At 42.7% G+C, this 22259-nt stretch overlaps 1 protein-coding gene across 2 annotated transcripts in view; it reads left to right on the top strand.

Moving 5' to 3' along the window:
- GSK3B (glycogen synthase kinase 3 beta) overlaps positions 1 to 21737 on the top strand; it is a 150643-nt gene extending 128906 nt beyond the window's left edge. Inside the window, exons 9-12 of one of the 2 annotated variants that reach the window (XM_014888883.2) lie at positions 642 to 680; positions 2952 to 3138; positions 8779 to 8877; positions 15932 to 21737. In XM_014888883.2, coding sequence (XP_014744369.1) covers positions 642 to 680; positions 2952 to 3138; positions 8779 to 8877; positions 15932 to 15999 — 393 coding nt within the window. In that variant the 3' untranslated portion in view covers positions 16000 to 21737. The remainder of the gene's footprint in view (positions 1 to 641; positions 681 to 2951; positions 3139 to 8778; positions 8878 to 15931) is intronic. The other variant, XM_014888881.2, reaches the window with a different exon arrangement.
- Positions 21738 to 22259: the final 522 nt, after the last annotated feature.

Genomic DNA, 22259 nt, shown 5'->3' with positions numbered 1-22259 from the left:
TCCAGTGGAGGGGGAAGTCAATCCAAAATGGAGAATAATCCGCGGCGGCCTGAGGTACTCATAGTGCACACAAATTAAAAGTATCCAAATTTAAAGTATAGATCTCGGATTTTTACTTCATCTTCAGCACAAATTGCAAATTGCTAGGGATTTGGGGTTTTTTGAGAAAAGCCCAAAACCATCCAAAAGTTTACATTGTGTGTCTGGGACAGATTTACAAGCGGGATGCATCTTTGGATACAAGCTAATCTGGTCACTTGGTTCTGTGAACGTTTCTATCCAGGACCGAGGACTGAAAATTCTTTATTATGGGAATTTCAATTACCCTTTTAGTTCAAGTTTTGATTTCAATTTTTTTTATTTTTTTAGTAAATGCACTGGCATTGGAACAAAAATTTCATATAGAAGTGGTTCTATACTATGCCTCACCATTGCACAGTCGATTTTTTGGCATACACTGTGGTGAAGTTGGACTTGCTGCTATGGAGACTGATGTTTAAAGTTTCTAATTGTGTAACCATTTACTATGTCCCCCACACCATGGATTTCTTATAATATTGGCTATATTTTTCCTTGCTGGACTATTCTCTTTTGGATTGACTCCCCCTGTTTGGATTATTTCACTGCATTATCATCTTTAGGACTCGTCAGGAACAGGACATTTCACCTCAGGAGTACGGGTATGTACTTAAACATTTTTTCAAATTACTAGGCCTAGCTTTGAAAAAAAAAGGAGAGAAATGCTAGAAGTGGAATAATTGAGTTCAAACTGCATCCTTGAGGCAGCAGCCAGATGAATATAACACAAGCTGATAGAGATGATATGGGCACAGACCTGTAACTTGCTTCATGTGTTAGTCACCACTTGTTGCAGGAGAAGGCCATGTGAGGCCTCCTAGTATCTGTATTTTTTTCCCCTTCCTGGTTTGAAGCAGTTAGGGCAGACACGAAGGCAGGCTGAACAGTTCATAACAGAGTTTAGGAAACATGTTAGGGTTTCAAGGACTTGAAAATGAGGAGTTTTAGTGGACAAGAAAGTACTTCTGTTACCTACATCTGATTTGTGACTGTCTGCATACTAATTTTCTCAATGTAAGGGCATGTCATCTTTACCTTAAAGAAATAAAATAGTTTTTTAAATCTGATAGTGGCTTATATGTGAGCTGTACTGAGGAGAAAAACACAGCAAAGTTTCAAGCTGTGATAAATCAAACTTGTTAAAATATCAGTGTGAAAGGTGCATGAGGGAGACATTAGTAATTTTACTTCACGTTAAATACAGAACAACTTCACTTCTGTGGGTTTACTTCAAGACATACACATTTGTGCTACTTACCATGGGGAGGTGGGGGGAAGCCAGAAGGTTTTTTTCTTTTTAACTGGAAACAGTTTTGGATTTTGTTCTGGTCAGGCTGTGATTTGGGAGTAATAATTGCATTCAGTGTGTGCTGTGGTCAACAATCCAAGCTCCATGGGCAGCAAGGCACAAAGCAGCTTCCACTGCCTCTTCAGATGGCCCTACACTGTTAACACAGTGGTCAGTACAGGCTCTCTGCCAGCAGTGTTAAGCTAAAACCTTTCTTTTTGTCATTATAGGCCTCGTGTGAAAACTTTTTGCAGTTTGTTTTGCAATAACTTGGTAGTAGGAATAAAGTCAGGTCTTCTTGTATATGGCTTCTTGACTCCCCTAGTCAGGATTCGTTGCCACATGAGTTAGTTAGCACCGCACACACTGCAGCAAACCCAGTGCTGCTGGCCCAGCTGGGTACCAAGGGTGGGAAATTTTAGTCCCTGCAGAACTTGGCTTTTGTGTTCAATTCTCATTCAGGGTAGCATATATGCCTGGTTTAAAACCTCCTAAAGGAATGCCTGTGCAAGTTTCTAATCTGTGATTAAATAGCATGTCATTCACTGATTTAAATTTGTTTTTCTCCTTGGTGCTGTGTGGCTTGAGTTCACCTGCACTGGTGCAAAGCCATTTTGGATTACTTCAATTTTTGCCAAAATTGCTGGCATCAGAACTTCAAACTCATGCCCACCCTACTCCCTTTACCCCAGACTGCATTTTACCTGCAGCATAGTAAGAGACAAGTGCTTGAGGAGGCCATCCAGGTCATGTACATGATTAACTCCTATTTTGCTTATAATGGAATGACAAAGGAGAATGTGGTTAGCAGTGGGTAGAACTTAGAGGATTAAAATAAAGCTGCAGTGAAGAGCTGCATTTTGTAATCACTCAAAGTAAAAATCTGTTAGACTAAAATAGTTGGTTTTCTTGCCTCAATTTTCAGCTGTCCTTACAAATACCAAATGTGCAGGAATTATCCCTATAAACTTACAGGAGTAGCTTGCCAGAATAAGGTCGCAGAAGGAGTAACTTGCAAATTGGAGCTAGACATTTCCCGCACCCCACCTGTGCTTTTCTTGTTTTTCTCCAAAGCTGAACAGCAGCCTCCATAGCAACATAGTCTGACCTGCCTGCCTGCAAAAGTCCATGTTAGTAAGACTTCTTCACTAGCCAGAAAAACCCCAACCCAAAACCATAGCGGGGCTGTATTATATTTCTACATCCAGTGAATCCTGCTCATTTGAACCTTCTTCCCCACCTTCTCTCCACCCCATATGCATGGCTGGTAGCACCTGTGTGTGTCATGATTTTTGAATGAGTTTCCCCTTCATTCTCAAAGTTGTTTTTCTGAGTGCGCTCTCATGAAGTCTCTTGATAGCATTGCACCTTCACTCTAGTGCAAGGCGTTGCAATTAACCCTTTCTCAACCCCAGGAATGGATTTTCCCATACTTACTGCAGGACTTTGATTAGCACAAACTGTTCGTTCCAGCTTGCTGGGCAATGAGAGGTTTAATTGCTCTGACTTGCTTTTGGTCAACAAAGAGACGGGACCTAGCCAGGCAACCCGTTTCTCCTTGCTTGTTTTTTCGTTTTCCCTGCAGGTCTTCCGGCCCCGCACTCCCCCTGAAGCAATTGCGTTATGTAGCCGCCTGCTGGAGTACACCCCCACTGCCCGCCTGACTCCCCTGGAGGCCTGCGCGCACTCTTTCTTCGATGAACTACGGGACCCAAACGTCAAGTTACCAAACGGGCGAGATAAACCTGCACTCTTCAATTTCACCACTCAAGGTAGCCCAAGAGTATTGAAGGATCCCTTCTTTAAGAGGAAGCAGCGGGATAAACGTTGTAGTGCAGATGTTACCTCTCTCAGAAGTAAAAATCTCTAAGTGATACTAAGTTTATTAAGTAGTTGCATAACCAGCTGTCCATTTCAAAAAGAGAGGAAAGGGTCTTGAAGTTACAGGAATTTCAGAGTTCTTGATTCTTCCAACTCAGTTCTGCTGACGTACTGAGGGTGGTTGTTTCTTGATTGCCTGCATATAGCATGTGTCTGCAGAGTGTGAGTATGAATATGAATAGCTCAGAGTCTGCAACCTTGCTGATGGCTTTGTGTGAAATATCAGTGGATCATGCAGGTTAGAATATCATTCGGAGATGGTCCTGCTTCTTCACACCTGGAACACCATGACCACGTAGTAATGCATGTTATGTTTGGCAGGGAGCTTTGTAGTGTTGCTGCCCATTTTGGTTCTGGATGCAAGATAAATAAAGATTATTTACTTTCCAGATTTTATATGCTGTACAGTTCATCAGCATTACACTGGCTGAGTTATTTAGAAACTGTAAAAATAAATGTACAACTAAATTTCTTATTTGCAGCCAGGCTAGTATCAGATTTTAAAACCATTCATCTGGTTTTTCTACAGAAGTCAGAAATGTAAAACTCATACCCTCAGAATAGTTTTGCCTGCCAAGACAGAACATGCGAGAAGTATGGCACACAAATACTCCATTTTTAAAATTAATTTTGGAGCACTTTTCCTGTTGTTTTTCTTTAAGTGATCAGCTGCCATCTCTCACTCTTTGAGCAAGACTAGTTCTGTATGCATTTTCTCTTGAAAGTCTAAAACACTTTTTGGCCCAGTTAGCATCAATGTTGTTTTTCAACTCTAGCACATGCTGTGCCCCTCTGCCAGAATATGAAACAGCTCTTTCCTTCAACTTGTGGAGCCTTTTTATTTAAAAATTTGAAAGTCGTTTATGAAGCCTAAGCACATTAAAGTGGTCAAGTAAATAGCTTGTGCTTCCACGTCATGTCCTCTTTGCTGATTTCTGCATCTGTTGTTAGAAATTTAGTAGTTATGTTACAAGTGCTTCCTTGTATTCCTGGATTACCTTTTGTTTTGCCCCTCTAAGGCCATCTTCGGTAGCTAAAATAGTTTTGATTCCAGTATCTTAATACATCTTCACCCCTGTTCTTTTTGAAAGTATTTATTAATTGTTTCATGATGACATTAAGATTGAACTTACCTACTACATGAAAACAAAGTTTTTAAAAAGAGTTGGAAAGCTCTATAGTGAGTCAATTAAAAAATATTTTTCTTAGGGGAAAAGCAGATCCATGTATTGGGAGTCCCTGGTTCACCTCAGGTAGTGTGAAAGCTGAGCCTAATGCTCAAGCAAATTTAAAGCTCCTCTTTTGCCATCCTAAGGAGATGATATGCCCTCCCTCACACAGAGAGTCCTGGGAATGGTAAGAGAAAACAGTTCCTATGGAGCAATTTCCTTAAGATAAAAAAGTCAAATTTCTGTCTGTCATCCACAAGTGCCAGTTTTACCATCTATAAGGGAAAGGCAGGACACAGGCTGATCATTAACGCATTTCCAAACAAGCTCTGTTGCAGGTGACCAGTCAAACTCAAAAAAACCCAAAGTGGAGTTGTTTTTAAATACCTAAATACATTGCTTAGCGCAGAAATTTGAAGAACTTTGTAGTTGATAAATGTACAGCAGTCCTGACTATGAGCTTGAGATATACAAGAAGATTTGCTCCCCCAGTGACTACTGCTCAATCCTTGTTCTCTGATCTTTACTGTGCAAGGTTCCATCAAACTGGCTGCTTCAGAGCAGAAATCCCAACTGGGAGACATATCAGATCACTAGATGGATAATGAGTCATGTTAAGTCATCTGTGATAATTTGAAAAATAATGAAAGACAATCTTATTTTAAATAGCCTTTGTTTTCAACAGGCAGTATTAAGTTCTAGAAGTGTTTGATTTGGCTGTATCCAGTTGCCTGAAGCCCCTGAAGTAGGAGGTGACTGCAGAGGGCTTGAAGGCAAAACTGTTAGAAATGACAAGATAAAAAATCTGACTCTTAAGGCATTGGATTGATTTTCAAAAAGTAATGAAACATAATACCAAATCTGCTGACCTGAGCATTGATGCTGCTCAGGTAGAGTCTAGAAAACGAGCAGGGAGTGTATATGGAAGATCAAGATCAAGCTGTTCTTTGGCAGCCGGCTGTAGTTGTGGGGCATGTGGGTATTTATCTTAGAGATTAAATCTGTTGAAGAGAGCATTGTCTGGTCATTTATAATGTCTTGCCTGGAAGTTTCTCTTAATTTAAACAAATATGCTAATTGGGTTTTTTAAAAGTTTCTTTGGCTAAGGAAGTATCTCTACTAGCCACAGACCTGCAATTAAGTTAGGCTTTTAGATCTGCAAAACAAAAAGCAGTTTTTCTCTTAAAAGCCAAATTTTCAAATAGTCTGAAATGACTGCCATTTCCTAATCTGCTTGTAATATGTCAGGAATTGTGCTGCCTCACAAAAGTTGATGTCACTCCATGTTGCCCACTGAAGACTGTAAAATTCTTTGAGTGATTCAGCACTTAGGAATGGTAGTATCACGCTTCTCAAAGATAAAATACTTTTTTATTGAAGGGGGAGTGCATTGGGATTTTTGTTTGTTTATATTTTTAATGACTAGACTGTGAGCTTTAATTTTTCTTTTATACGTATATGTGTATATATAATGGAAAGTTTGTTACTGTGACAAAAAAAAATGACAGAAGAGTAATTTTTCCAGGGAATTCTTGTAGTGTTGATATATCAAGTATAATAATACTGAAAAAGAACACTGCACTGTTTCCCAATACCAGGCATTTTCTTGTGTTTGAGGAGTGAAGGTGATCTGATCTTCTAGTAAAACTGTACATTTTCATTCATGCTCCTTCTTGGAGATGTTAAGTGGCTGCAAATGGTATGATTTGATCAGCAGAATGCCAGAGATGTTCTCCCAGCTGATGCTGATGGGTCTCATAAATGAATTGTGGTAGCTTCTCTGTTCACATCATGATATTGAAAACTTTGTCTGGATTGCCTTGACCACAGTAGCTTCTTGCAGCTATATTGGTTGTAGTTAACCCAGCCTTGAGTTGCACATTTGGTTTCCATAACCAGGCTACAGTTGAACACCCTGCCCAAATACTGTGGGGGAAATCACTAAGGGCAGAGATTCTCAGTATTTTGTAAACTGCGGAGAATCACAGGTCAAGCTTTCTCCACAGTATTGCCATGTCTCATTACATTGCTGTTACGTTACATCCCTTACAGATGGGGTGGGTGCAAAAATATATTATAGCAAAAATTCAAACAAGTTCTCAAGCAAAGCTGCTATTGAACTTCAACCAAGAGAGTCCACTTTACTTTGTTTTTATCTCCTCTGAATTGGCCTGCTCCTCTTAAAGTTCAAGACATGCAGAGTATACTGAATTTAAGAAACTTCATACCAAGAAAGATGATGTGAGGTTTGAGAAGGGAACAAGGTCAGTCTTCTAGTCTCTATGAAGGTTTCTCTATGAAAGCTCCTTAAGATAGCTTCAGAGAAATGGTTTCACTTGCATTAAACACAACAAAAAGCCATTATTGTTGCCACAGTACAAAAGGATGTGTTCTCACATTAGATGAGGGAGGAATGAGAAGGGGGTTGAAGTGCTCTTGCAGGGGTATTGCTCTGTCTGATAACTGGTTCTTGGGCTACAGCAACACTGATAGTCTGTAGCTGCACCTGCGCAATGCCGTGCAGTACCAGAAGGTAGCAAGTGTCATGGGGTTTCCTTGTTTTAGTTCTGCTTTTGTTTGCATCACAGCCCATATTGTTTTGAGTGATGAGCAGAAAATAATGCAGGGGCGATAGAAACTTTGCAAACAGCAACATAAAGAGTAGGTTCCCAGTAATAACAGATTTGAGAATCAGATTTGGAAAAAATACTAAGGGAGCAACATTTTCTAGCACAAAGCAGGTAATACCCAAAATAGTATTGAAATAGAGGTTTATAACTGGTGTTCCAGTTTGACACTTCAAAATTCGTGTTTCTTCAGTTTATTTTTCCATTTTAAATGAAGATTCACAAATTCTGAATTAACATTATGAATATATGAATTCTGAATTACTCTCACATGAATTGAGAATTTTGTATTTGTACAAGTGTTGCGAGTACTGAGGCTTTCTATAAGGACTGTCTAGGTCTGCTTAGACCTGAATGGAATATTACAAGATAGATAAGATGGGTTACAGGTAGTGTAGCAACCTGCTTGCATTAATAAGTGCTGAAACACAATCTCAAAATGTGTAGTAATAAGAGGCTTGTAATCAGGGGAGTCTTCTGTCTCTCACCCAGCAGTAATAAAACTTAATGTTTAACAGCAGAGAAAAAAAAACCAGCAAGTGGACTACTGCTCCCTTTAGGCCCTGAGTTTAAAGCTAGCATTAAAGAAAAGCAACAGCCTCTTAAAAATGAGCCCAAATAGTTTGAGACTGTTCAAAAGCCCCCTACTGAACCCATGCCACGATTTGGCTGGGTTTCTGTACAGCCTGTACAGAGGTCTTCCATAAAGAGCTGTCTATTCTCCTTTTTTCATTTCTCCTCCAGATGGCCTTCTGGAACTCCAAAAGTCATCAGTCTCTTTCTGTGAGGTGACTGTTCACATCGGTTTTACCCGATGTTGCTCTCTCAGGAGACAGCCAGTCACTCCTGTTTCTGAAAACAGGACCTGTCTTGTCTCGGCTCAGTCCCACCTTCTGTGAGGCACTAGATTCTCTTGGAAGGTTGCCAGAAGATTGTCATTTGTTGTCAATGTGTTGCCCTTAATCCTCTCACAGTTGTGGCTGTAAGATGCCTATTTCTCATTCTAATACACATTCTGAAGCTATATTAGATTTGGAACCTAAAAGACATGACTATTTGTTCCCTGGTTAATGTCTTCACACACAATGATTGCATCATTTTGTTGCCCATTTAAATTGCCCAGCTGACCAATTCCCTTTGCCTTTCCCTGTCCTTTTAAGGGATATGTTACATCTTCTTGGCCTTGTTCAAGGAGACTGCTATGAGAGATTGGTCTTGGGTTCCTGGGTCATTGAGAAAAAATTATGCTTGAGTGAGCCAAAGAACTAATCCCTGAAGCTCTTGGAGCAACTGTTGCAGATGCTTGCTTGCTGAACTAGTGCCCAAAGCAGCACCACTGTTACCAGCCTTCTCCCTGGGACTGATTGCAGGTGGGCTTGTGAGGAAGGGGATCCTTCTACAGTGCTCAGAAGGAAGCAGCATTATCAGGCTATTGACACGGTACAGCCTTGGCTGGTTCTTTGCTCACTTTCAAGCCACTGTCTTTCTCTGGGAAATTACTCCTTTGCACCACTATCTGTAATTTTGTCAGTCTTGCTCTGGAGACTGCCATGCTAAATATCACTGTTTTCCTCTCACTGGTTGGCAAAGAAAAAAATGTAATGTGACCTTGGGCTGTAAGGGCATGTGTTTCACCTGAGGTTGCTGTTACAGGGGGAAACTGTAGGAGCTGATCCTGAATGTGGAGCACTTTGTGGATGATGAGCTAACTCTGTTTGTTCCACCTCTCCTCCAGAACTGTCAAGTAACCCAACTCTGGCTTCGATCCTCATCCCCGCTCATGCCCGGAACCAAGCAGCTGCTTCAACCCCTACAAATGCTACAGCGGCCTCAGGTGAGAACGTGCAAGTCTCTGCCTCCCTCCCTCTCCACCCTTGCTCGCGCTGCCCAGGCACCTTCCCTCTGCTGAGGCCCACAGGCCATCTCGGCCCCCAAATTGAACAGGGAGGAAGGGATTGTTTCAGTATCACTTGAACCTTGGTCTTGGTAGGTGATCATTTGGGTACTAGCTGTGGTCACCAACCCAAATGCCAACCCAAGGCACTCAGATTTGTATTTGATTGCTTAATTTGTTGGACCTTCTCACTCAGACTTTCACTATTAAAAAAAAAAGTCATTATCTCACCTGTTTTTTAGCAATCCTTGTGGATTGGTTTGCACCTAATTTCTGTGCTCTCAGCCATCCTGAAATTAACACTGAGTTGGTGCATGAGTTGTGATGCCTAGAAAAAAAAGACACAGCTGGCTCAGAGCATGTGGCCTCTGCATAGTATGGATGAAGAGGCTTTTTCCCTAAGGGTGTTGGCATCTGAAAATCTAGTTAGGGAGTTCAGTCAGTGTACTCACTGCCTCATCTTAGTAGTTGCAGTTGCTTCCTACTGAATTTGCTTGTGTCATCTTCAGGCACAAGGCAGATGTTTTTGGGTTTTGGCCGGCACTGAGTGATTTTTTTTGTTTGCATCCTGCTCTCAGGCTTTCGTCAGAAACCTTTTAAAAGCCCACTATTGGCATTTAGCCACTTCATATTGTATTTCCAGTGAAAATTTTAAAGCCTGGTAATACCAGTTGGGAGACTCCCAAAGAAACTCCCAGGTGCTGCATAATGTGGCAGAGGTGATTCAGTACATGGCATTCTTCCTCTGAGTCAGCCCTGATTCAGCACACTAGAGGCTGTGTCAGGGCTTGGGCAAACAAAGGCAGGCTGCAATACACGTGTGTTTCCACATCTCCTGCATGCACCTCAGCCCCACCCCACAAGTGCTACAGTGCAGGATGCTTCCTTAGTGTAGGACAGCTGATGAGAAGACATGATTCAAAAGCTGCTCTTGAAACGTGCAGGAAAGCATTAGCTGGTTCATGTGCTGGACAGTTACCTGATATTTAAAGCACTTGGTCAAGCCAGTGCTGTACAAAGAGCATTTTCATATTCTGGGACAGATGCACACAGGTTTAAAAGATGAGATTTCTCTCTGAAATTATAGTAGCAGCAGATTAAAGACACAACTTGTGCCATTTATGTATTCTGAATTTAGGAGAAAGCAAACCTGCTATTTTCAAATTTGTTTGTTTCATACACTTGGCGGTATTTTGCAAATAGTCATGTTCTCTGTTTCCCTCTTATGTGCATCTGTTGCTCAACAACAAGTGAGAAAACAGATAAAGTAGTAAAAGTGATTTAAAAACTACATAATGCAAACATGGACAATTATTTTAAGCCTTTCTGAAAAATACTGTTTCACCTAATGTCCCTTTTATGCCTTTTAAGGAGTTCTTTCCACCAAGACACAAGTCTTGAGGAATTAATGGGGTTAAAATCTGTTTTCACGCAACACTTTTCAGGGGCTCGTATAGGGAGAAAATGCATTAGACCAAGTCCTCAATGTGAAGTGTTTATAATAAGCAAAATATAAAACCCAAAACAAAGCCAAAAAACCCCAACCCATCCCATATTACTGATGTCAATATTTTTAAAGCTTCTGTTTGCAAGCACTGCACTGAGTTGGGATATGTCCTCCTATTCATGGTTCAAAACCAAAAATAATATCCTTGCTAATTGGAATGAAATTGTGCAATTAACTTGAGTATTGGACAGTTTTGTATTTCTGTAGTTGGTAGTTTCTTACTCAGATGGGTTTCTCACAGCAGATGGTGGGAATGTCAGTTATGATGCTTAGGATTAGGTGCTGTTGAGCTTATTTTAATCTGTTGTGCTTTGCATGCTGATGCTGATTTCTTAGCAAGAGATTTTCATACAAGGGGTCCCTTCTTTCTTTATACCCCGTGCACCTCCCAGAGCAGTAAGTGTTGTTAAGTTCCTCAGTAACTGCTAAGGCAGTGTGGTAACAAGTCTCCCACCTAACCCAAGGCATCCTGATAGGCAGGAGACTTCTCTGCAAAATGCTTGCATGTGTGACTAAGCAGTACGGGTTCAGAAACTGCTTTTCTTTTTTCTTTTTTTGGTGCAATGGTGCACCAAAATGTAGCTCTCAAAGCAATAATGGGAAGAGCAAATATGTAACTGTAATTCACATTATTAGTGTGTAACTTGTGCCTCTCTCTAGCAAGCATTTTTTAAAAAACCACATTTGTTGTCAATTTGCTCTTCTCTTGAGGCACAAAGCTGTACTTGCTCTAGTAGTGGAACCTGGCTTTGCATTGGGAGTGTGTAGCCTTGCTGCTCTGGCATTAGTAAATTCTCCTGAATATTTATGAGAAACTGTCTGACATAGTGGCACGTCTAAAGCAAAATGGAGAAAAAGAAAGATGAGATTTATTGGCCCCTGCTTGAAATGATGTGCTGGCCTTCTGTGAGTTATACCAGCCATTGATTAAAAATGTCAGTGCAGTCGTATTCCCGGGGATGGCTGGAGGAGGAAGAGGATGGTTTCATAACTGTGCTGCCACAGCATCTGAGAGGGGAGTGTGCAGACCAAGCTGAATGTAATGCATATCTGCTTGTGTGACTACATTTTTCTTCCTGGATCAGCCAGCAGTAGTAGTTACCTCTCCATTAGTCAGCGTTAAGATGGGAAGAGCATAATTGCCATCTGCAGGGAAGTTGTGCCAGCAGGGATTCTGGGGTCATCATTTTAGGCATCCCGCTGTATTGATCCCATGTAATCTCAAGTGCAGTGGTGTGTCTGAACTTTCAGTGACAAAACAGATCAGAGCTAGTGCTACGTGCCAGTGTGTCGTAGCTGAAAAACACCACAGTGCTACACGAAATAAGATTTAGTGCATTTGTAGTATTGACATGGAAGGAATTTTGGAAAACTTGAATTCTGTGACCAGGAGAAGATGGGCAAGCAATTCCCTCAGGTTTCTACAAGCTCAGAACAGGGATGAAGCCATGACAAGAGAAGTAAAACTTGGACATTTTGCCACGTTTGCTCAGAGCTTGAATTTCTATATCCACAGGCAGGCACAATAGGAAAACCAGGCTATCCTCCTCCTTCCCCTTGTCTCCTCAGCTGTCCTGTGAGGATTCCCAGGCTGGTGGTAGCTTTGTTTCTGTATCTTTGCAGATGAGCAGCACAGCCTGTCAGCATCACAAATGCACCCAGCTAATGCTGTCAGCAGTGCTAATGGGCTTTCTGAGCTGTCATCCCTGTCACTCTCTGAACTGTAGCTCTGTCTTTTCCCTTTCAGGAGGTTTTTAAGAAGCGTCACGTACCCTCCAAGAAAGCTGAGGCACTCCTTAGAGGGAAAAGCTGAATTGGAGGAAGTTCTCCACAATGATGAGAGATGCTTTTGCACTCAGTTTGAAAGAACTTTTGGAAGCAGCTGGCACTTAAACTCTGATGGCGCTGCTTTGCCTGCACAGGGAGAGGTGTCAGGCGGTGGTTCAGGACAAAGAAGCTGCCCTGACCTCTCTGGGCACTCGTCTGTCCTATGCCACAAAGCTGCATGCCAACTCATAGCTGTGCGTCCTAGCAGGGCTTTGCTGTCCTCTGTCAGCATTGCCAAGGGCCTAGATTTCCTTCTCTTACGCTGAAATACTGCTTTTTTTTATGGTGAGAAGTGAATGTCCCAAGACCCTCATACTCCAGTTGTGCTCTTTTTCTGGTGCTTCAGCAAAGTGATGCTTGAATAAGCCTCTCTTTATTCCTCAAACGTCCTGTCAATGCAGAGTCAACAAATGATGAGCTGAAATGTTAAAATACTGCATTTTCTTGCAGTCTGGGAGCCAGGGCAGCCTTGAGCTTGCTCTGCACTCTGTCCCAGCCTGGAGACATTTCTGTATATTGTTGCGAAAGGCCGCAAGAAAATGTTCTTGGCCTGCATCACCTGTTCTGTTTTAACATATGGTATCTGTATTTCTCAGGAGCTTCCCTGTTACAGTGATGATAGAAAAGGAGCATATGTTACATAAGTAGCTCCATCCCTTCCTCTTTTTTTCCTTTATCTCTGTGTAGTAGCAATGTAATGATAACAATTTCAGCCTCTGCTATCTTGAGGAAATTGAGATCAAAAGACATGTTTCATTTCAACAAATGAAATATAAGCACTTTTTGTACACATACAGAGAAATCCTCTGCCAACAGTATAGGCTCCAGCTGGACTGTTTGCATCAGGCAGTGCCAGCCGATGTTGCATTAACTGGAGTTTATTCATACTTGAAAATTAACCTAGAATAAGCATAGTGAGAGTTTAAAGTGTAGAAACTATTATCTGGCTGGCTGGGTCACTTCTGATTTCTGTGGTCATTTTTGGTCTGCATGCTTGTGGGATTTGGGAATTGCTCCTTCAGGGAAATTCTCTACATAGGAGGGCGTACCTCTCCTACAAGGCCAGCTTCCCACATAACATTGGTACTGTAGTCATGCTGCTTTGTTGCAATAATTGCATGACCTTTTTTTTTTGTCATGGTGGTCATTCCTTTCTAAAGGCAGGGATTCAATTAATTTGGGGTGAGATGAGAATGAGAACCTCCCAGGGTAGTCATTTGGCATCCTTTGCCCACAGGACGTTTTGTCTTTCTTCCCACACATTCCTTGCAGCATTTTCTTTTCAAATAGGCATCACTTTCTCTTCCCACTTGTGTTTCTGCATGCTGCTGATTGTTTGATTTCTTATTTTTGTCGCTGCTGTCAATGTTACTTAATTTGTGACTCAGCAAGTGCTGCCCATTTCTAGCCGGCATGTGCAGTGTAGTTGATAGACTGGAGGGAAAGGATGCCATCCAGAGGGACTTTGGAAGGCTTGAGGGGGGCCTGTGCAAAACTCACCGAGTTCAACGGGACCAAGAGCAAGGTCCTGACCCTGGGTCAGGGCATTCCAGGCACAAATACAGGCTAGGCAGTGAATGGATTCAGAGCAGCCCTGAGAAGGAGGATTTGGGGGTGTTGGTTGATGAGAGGTTGGACATGGGTTACCAACATACCCTTCTAGCCCAGAAAGCCAAAGGTATCCTGGGCTGCATCAAAAGCAGCTTGGGCAGCAGGTCGGGAGAGGTGATTCTGCCCCTCTATTCTGGTCTGTGACACCCCATCTCAAGTGCTGTGCCCAGCTCTGGGGCCCACCAGCATAAGGATTTGAGCTTGCTGGAGCAAGTCCAGAGGAAGGTGATTATCAGGGCCTGGAGCACCTCTCCCTTGAGAGAGTTGAGACTGTTCAGCCCAGAGAAGAGAAGGCTCTGGGAAAACCATATAGCAAACTTCCAGGACCTAAGGGAGGCCTACAAGAGAGCTAGAGAGGCACCTTTTTACAAGGGCATGAAGTGTTAGGACAAGGGAAAATGAGTTCACACTGAAATAGGGTAGATTTAGATTAGATATTAGGAAGAAATTCTTTACTGTGAGACTGGTGAGGCACTGGCACAGGTTGCCCAGAAAAGTTGTGGCTGCCCCTGGAACTGTTCAAGGCCAGGCTGGATGGGGCTTTGGGAAACCTGCTGTAGTGGGAGGTGTCCCTGGCCATGGCAGGGAAGTTGGAGCTGGATGGCCCTTTCCAACCCAAAGTGGTGCGTGATTCAGTTCATTGCCTTTGTTCATGGCTGTGGTCAGGTAAGTGTGTCTGAAGAGGAGGAGATCTTGCTAACAGGTAACCAATGAGCATTACCCAGCTCCTCTGTGATGGAGAAATGTTACTGCACACCTAGCGTCCACTGGTGTGCTTTGTGTGGAAGTCACACAGCCCTTCAGGCTGAGGTCACCAAATCTGTTCTTTGCTTTCATAAACCCTTTCCATGTGTCTTTTCTAATACACGGTTTGCCCAGTCTGCCCTCTTCTGTACTGAGATAAGTCTTTCTGATGTTTTTTCTGTTGCTGTTATCAATAGCTTTGCAGTTAATCTTACTTAAATTAAGGGGGTGAAATGCATGACAGTCTCTTGGAGAAAACCTCATTTAATACATTTTTCCCATCCTGTATTTTACGTGTTTAGGTGTTCACCCACTTACCTATACATATCTTGCAGTCTTTCTGACTTGGCTAATTAGATAATATATAAAATGGTTCCAGGTGAAATTGGTGCATTTTTCCCCCTACCAGCTATTCTAATACTAAGAATTTTTTTTTGGAGGAAATATCTGATGCATTGTGGCCTATCAAAAGACAGTTACAATGAATTTCCTTTTGGTATTTCTTTGCAAACCCTCTGTTTTCTTGGAATTTACTTTGTCACATGCCCTTGATCCTGTGACTTGTCTCTCTGTGAAGCACTGTCCCTCCCTGAGAAGGTGTTGGAGGCATTTACTGCAGAGATCCGATCCTCTAACATGTCATGTGCTTGCATAAACCGCATTACTGCCTACAGGCCTTGATGTTAATCTGCTTCAGCAGTTCAGAAGGTGGTAGATCCAAATTGGGTTGGGCAGCACTGAATCCAGCAGCAGACTGGAAAGACTTTCTCAGGTAGCAAGTGCATGAATTGCACACTGGCACACCAGCTGTTTCTGCCAGGGGAGCAGGCTCATCATTTTTTGTCTGCACTCATTCACACAACTAACAGGCAGATTTATTTTAAGAAGGACTAACAATGTGAAACTTCAGCACCAGTGTGAAACCTCGTGGTGTGACCACAGACGTTGGTGTTGGCTTTGGCAATGCCAGTGTGGCTTGTCATGCAATTATGGGATGTAAAACAGGTGACTTCACACTGCGCAGCCAGTGTTACAAACTGCAAAACCTGCTGGAGCTCAGCCCACGGCCCTCAGCCCTCCAGATTGTTTTGCCCTACCTAAAGACCATCTTCCATTTTTCCCCAGACTGGATTGCTCCATCTGCATGCTCTGAAGTCAGGAGAGCATCCTAACCAAACACCGTCTTGGTGTGAGTTGTGGGTTTCCCCTTGTGGAGAATGTCACAGCTGTTGTTTCCAATGTGTCTCTGTTTTGGAGGTAATGCTGCTTGTTTTTCTCTCTCCCCTTCTCGTCCGTTGTTTGCAGATGTTAATGCAGGAGAACGAGTTCAGACCAATAGTGTAGCTACAGCATCAGCCTCCAACTCCACCTGAACCAGTACCAAGCCGCCAGCTACACAGGAAAAATCACCAGTAATTTGAGTCTTGCTCAGCAACACTGGTCACATTTGGAAAGAAAACTAAAAAGAGGAAAAAAAAATCCAACGAAACAACAAACCAACCAACCTGTTCATTTTAATGTTCAATTTTTTATTATTATTGTTGTTCTTATTTAACCTTGTAAAATATCTATAAATGCAAACCAGTTTCATTGTATTCTCACTGCAGGGTGTCCAGGGCAGGGGACTAGGTGGGGGAGGAGGGAAAGAGGAGCAATACAACACACCAGTGTCTCCCCTGAACAATCTGTTAATGTTGGAAGTTTGCTGTTGTGTACTTCAGAACCAGGACTCTTGCCTCATACCCCTCCCACAACAGAAAGAAGGAAAAACCGAAACAAACAAATCCCAAACCTCATTCTCTGCTGAAGTTCTGAAGTTCTTTTTTCTTTTTTTTTTTTTTTTTTACCCTCTTTTCTTATTTTCTTTTTAAGTGAAGTTTCAGACTTTGATGTAGTGCACAGCTTGAATTTGGTCAGGAGCTTAGCAGAGGTCGTTCAACAGAGCTCAATGTTTCTTGTCAGCAAATCCATATCCCAGGTTATCTGAAGAGCTGCCCTGGCTTGGCACAGGGAGTGAGTGACATGGTAGGAAAATAGGTTGCCATGGGGTGCGGGGGAGGGTTTGCCATGTGTCTAAGGCTTGAACCACTAGTGGAAGCCTTTCATTTGTAGAAATCAATGCTAGTGATGAGGAAATCTGCAGCTTCATGTGGGAAAAGTTTTGCCTGAGTGGGTGATATATAATACAATACACACACATGCACGAATAGCAGCAGTCAGCTCTGCCGAGGCATCCCCTTTGCCCAGCCGGAGCTCCCTGTTTTCTGTGTCTCAGGCCGGCTCCCAGCTTCAGCAGATGAACAAAATCCTCCGCAGGGGCCCAGCTGGTGGATGGATGTTCAGGGACTTTTTGGGAAGTGACCGCTGTGAAAGTGTGTTTGGTTAGGTTTTTTCTCTCCCCGCCCTCCTTGTCTCTTGATTTGAACAGGCTTCCCTTTCCTAAGGTGCGTACAGGAAAAGGACACCAGGGTTTATAATGTGAATTGTAACAGGCTACTGGTTTATTTTGTAATACTCCTTTTTTTAACTGCAGTTTTAACTTGCAGGATGCCACATTCTTTGATAGTTCTGATTTTAAATCCACAGCTAAAGTCTGTATTTAATTTTAATATTTTTTAACCTCTTGCTTTTTCTTTTTTTGATCTCTATTTATTGATGAGTGTTGCCACGTCGCCATTATGTTTTTGCATTAGTAGAATATTAAAATACACATCCAAATGCTCTTGATGGTAATTTGTACCTGCTGACTTGTAGGAAAGCTGGCTCTGTATGAGTGTATGTGTATATATATATTATATAAATATATACATGTATACATAGATACAACACTGCTTTTTTTATTATGTCTACAGTCTTAAATCAGTCTGACTGAAGCATGAGGTGAATGCTTGTTCTAGTCCATCAGTTCAGGGTCCAAGTTTCCTCCCTGTCACGGCGTGTGGTGCAAGCATCCACGTCTCTCTTCCTGAAGTCAAAGCAATATTCCTTGCAAAAGGATCGGGTGAACGGCCGGATGCAGCCCCGGCACGAAAACGAAACTTTGGGAGACCTGATCTTGTGGTAGGCTTGCGGTTGGTGTCCGCTCCAGCCTGATCCTTCTTCAGAGAAACTGTAGTCACCTTTGGTGCTTACTGAGCTGTTCCATGACCTGCGAATCTCTAAGACAAGCAGTTGCTTTTCAGGAACACACAGAACCTTCGTGTGGCCTGGGGGGAACCAGCAGTAGCGGCTTTGGAAGCTTGGCTGCCGCAGGGGTGGCAGGAGATTGGTCACGAGCTTAGTGTGTTTTTTCTTATACCTTTTATGCTGTTGACGTGGGATTTTTTTGGAAACTGTCTCTTAGCAGCCCTGGAACTGATAAAAGCTCTGCCCTCTCCCTCCTGCCTGGTACGCAGTGGGTTTGGGTGTGCAGGAGCTAATTGAAGAGGTGAGTGACTACCTACCATGAAACCGATAAAAACCCTCATGTTATACCCTTCAGTGATTTGCTGTTGGGCACAAACACACACCAAAAAAAGGTGTTAAAAGCTTTTTTGCATTCTGGCTGGCTGCAAAGGAAAGCACACCCACGTTGAGAAATGGAAGGCTTTCCAAATTCTTACCTGCAACTTAATAGAAAGGGCTGAAGAGTGTCTTAACACATGCGCTCCGCTAGTCAGTGTCTTGAAAGGTAAGTGAAGGGGCTTGGTTGACCCAGTGATCCAAATCCATGCAGGAGACTCAAAAAGTAGGACAGTGGCAGGGTGTGGATATGCTGTATAGACAAGACTGCTGAAGCATTGGCCACAGGCACTTTTATTTGGAGGCAGTAAATTACTGAGTCTTTAAAAAAAAAGTTATAAAAATACCGAAGAAAAAAATGCTGCTTGTGCCAGGACACGTGGCTTTTCTTCATTTTTTTTGTCAAAGATTGGCAGAGGGGAGTCAGAGCGTTTCTCTTTTCTCTCTGGTTTTGTGACTGTGCTGGCGTCTGTGTGTGTCTTATGTGTGTGTGTTAGGCGGGGGGGAGGGTCAGGGGTGCCCCTCTGGTTTTATTTCTATTTTCAAGGATCATAACAGGATCACACACTCTTTTATACAAGTTAGATCCAGGTCTTTGAACAACCTTTTTTTTGTAAATAAGAAAAAAAATCACAGAAAAATAACAAAAAACAAAGCTCCTCACCAAATTCAAGCTTGTACATTATTATTATTTTTGGTTGCTTTTGAATTTTGACTTTTATTGTTTTGTATGTAAATATGTGGACCCAGGAACTGTTATTAATGAGCAAAAAGATACCGTTCAGGGCAGTGATTCTGTTTAATAATCAGACAAAATGTAGACGAGCTTTTTAAAGCCATATAGTTTTAACTCTGTACAGTAGGTACCGGCCTGTATTATTGTAACAATAACTGTAGCGATGTATAGTGTATCTATATAGTTTGGAGTGCCTTCGCTTCCATGATTTTTTTAATTTTATTTCCCTTTTATTTTTTTCTTGTCCCTCTTTATTAACAATGTCTCCCACCCTAAACCTGCATCTTTGCTCCCCCCTCCCCACTCCACTTTATAACTCTTTGAGTGCTGTAAGGTTTCGGTGATACCCTGATCAGTAGCAGAACGAAAAGAAACCGTCTTCACCGTCATTTACTTCATTGGAGCTGTGGCTTTGTTCTGGGAGTCTCCAAGGTGCCTGCGCTGCCCTTCTCCTCCCACTAGCAGCAGCTGATTTCATTCGGACCCTTGCCCTAGCAGCCCATTTAGATTTTGCTTGTCTCAGCTCTGCACCCAGGGGCATCTGGGCAGCAGCAGCATGCAGGAGGCTTGGCCTTCCCACTCTCCGTGCGGCAAGCAGAAAGGGCCCCCAGGGAGGGAAATCCCCACATCCTGCAGGGTTGCTGTGCTTGGAGCCATCTGGCTGCAGTGGGAGCAGGGGCATCACTGTAGGAGACTGCAGTAGTTTTTTCTGCCGGGAGGACTTTCTATTCCCTTTCTTCTCCCTGTTTTCCCCCAACATCCTTCCCAGAAGTCACTTTTGTTTTCTTGAGATGAGTTTAACATGACTCTTGATTTCTTGTGCCCAGCACGAAGGCCTTGTTTCTAAAACTAGTTTGTGTTTTACTACCTTGTTGGTATTCCACATAAAGTTGTCTTGAATGGGAAAACATGTAACTTTACCAAACCAAAGGTTGCTGTTTTATTTCGAAGCATCTCGTGTTCATTCCAGTGAAGCAGGGGCTGCACTTTCTTCCTGGTGACACGAAGGTTAGTGATGCCAAGCTGTTGGCAACAGTCTGCTCAGAGCTGTCCCTCTCTTTTACACTCTTTTGGGCTTCTTTTTTAACCCAGTATGGTCTTGATGTATCGTTTACGTCAGCCCTGCTGTAGTGGGTCCCTGAACTGGGCTGGATCGCAGTCTGTCTCCCCAGATGGATGCTCAGTCAAGACACTGGTGTTCTTTACTGTTAAACTTACCTACCTTGCTAGGGAAAAAGAAAAAAATTACCTGCAAAAGAAAATCGACTTGTAGAACACCCCTGAATACTCTGTCCCATTATTTTGAAGCCAGGTTTTACCTAAAATAATGGCAGGTGCCTGCAACTTGTAACCTAAAATTCCGTCCCCGTCCCCCCTCCATTTTCAGTACTTGGAAAAGCAGAAGTCAAGCAGCCTGTCAGACTCGTACTCCTGTACTAGGAACCTCAGCCACTGCAGAGAAAAAGGAAAAGTCGATGAGGAAAAGCACAGTAGGGTATTCGGTCTGGGCTCTGCCTTCTGGAGACTGCCAGTGGGTTCCCCGGGGTGGCAGCTGATTTCCACAGGGCTCTTGGCTGGCTCTGGTCATAGTTGGCTTCGTTTTGCAACACTGCAATAATGGCAAAACGACAGGAAAGGAAAACAGTACCTAAGGGGTTAGCTCGAGAAAAGTAGCTTCCTTGTGTTGGTCTTTCTCAATTTATTTTTAATATATATATATAAAATATATTTATATATATATAATTTGCTTGCCTGTAAAATTTGCATTCATTAATGTGTTGCTGATGGATCACTTGGGCCTGTACCCACCAATTAGCGTGACCACTTCCATCTTAAAAACAGAAATCTAAATATATATATATTAAGGACTGTGGGTTGTATACAAACTATTGCATACACTTGTGCAAATCTGTCTTGATTTAAAGGAAAAGCAAAACCTGTATAACATTATTACTACTTGAATGCCTCTGTGACTGATTTTTTTTTTTTTTCATTTTAAATATAAAATTTTTTTGTGGAAAGTATGCTTAATGTTTTATTATTCCCTCCCCCCCCCCCCCCCCCCCCCCCCCCAATTCTCCTTGTAAATACATTTTGTTCTGTGTGACTCGGTTCGGAAATAGTTAACTGGTACTGTAATTTGCATTAAATAAAAAGTAGGTTAGCCTGGAAATGAAATTTAAAAAGTACCAAGTGTGTGGTCTTTATTTCAAAAAATTGCCCTATTCTTCCCTCCTCCTCCTCTCTCCCTTCTCTGACCTTTGTTCCTCACCCTCATGCCTCTTTCCACTCTGTGAGAATAGGTGGACATGAATCTTTGTAATACTAAAGAAAAACCTCAAGAAATAAGCATGTTTTCTTAAATGAGCTGTGTTATTCCATGCTATTTTTAAAGAGATGCCAGCTTGTCTATGATACCATTTGATTTGATGGAGAGAGGAACCCTGGGACAGAAATATTTCAAATTGAATCCAGTCAATCTTCCTTTACCGTCCACCTATAGATGCAAACTTAAGAACCTGTGTAAACTGCTGGCTTTGAATCCTGCACTCATGGTTGTTTGGGTTGTTATTTTTTTTCTAAATCATTGGATCCAATTAGTAATGTTATTTGGTGGTGATCTGTAAAGTTTGTCGAGACCACGTCCAGTGGACCGTTCCTCCAGCAAATCAGCACTTAGCTATCTCTGAGTTGGGTTACCGGTACTGGATAATGTATGTACTAAACATGACATGTCTATTAGCGCAAAAAGAAAAAAAAAAAAATCCTTTTTTGGGCTGGCTGACCTGGCCGAATCCATTCTGTTGCTATCCTAAAGGCTAGATGCGAGGTCATGTGACTGCTGCTTCAATAAAAACAAATTTATATTGCAAAGAGACTCTTCTTGCTTTGTGTGTGCCATGAGCTGCAGTTGTTCCTGTGAAACCTCTGCTGGGCTCCAGACTGGAGCCTCCACTCCAGAGACCCTCCGTAACAAGTAGGACTAGGGTGGGAAGCAGCCTTTGATGGGTCCACACCTGGTTTGTTTAGTCGGGGTCCCCTTGATCCTCTCCTGATTGCCAAATGTGTGTCTGGGAGCTGTTCTGGCCCCTCCTGGGTGCTTGAGCTGTGCCCCTCGGGGCAGGTGCCAGCCCACCCCAGCTCCCTGAGCAGGCTCAGGGCTTGGCTTGTGCAGGCCCTGCTGCATTGGGGTGACAGGGCCAGGTGGCCACCCACAGTCTGGCTGCCCCAGAAGCAACACAGTGAGCAGAAGCTCCTGTCCCTTCACTTACCTCTGTCCCACAAAGTCATCAGGATTCTGGATGCATTCAACTCGTCCTGAGGCTGGAACTGCTCTGCTTGGCCAGTCTGGTCCTGGCATTCAGGGTGACCACTTACGCTTGCAAACACATCACT

The sequence above is a fragment of the Sturnus vulgaris genome, chromosome 2 (genome assembly GCF_052056855.1).
Source record: "Sturnus vulgaris isolate bStuVul1 chromosome 2, bStuVul1.hap1, whole genome shotgun sequence".
Classification (NCBI taxonomy): domain Eukaryota; kingdom Metazoa; phylum Chordata; class Aves; order Passeriformes; family Sturnidae; genus Sturnus; species Sturnus vulgaris.
This window is presented reverse-complemented; position numbering and strand designations above follow the sequence as displayed.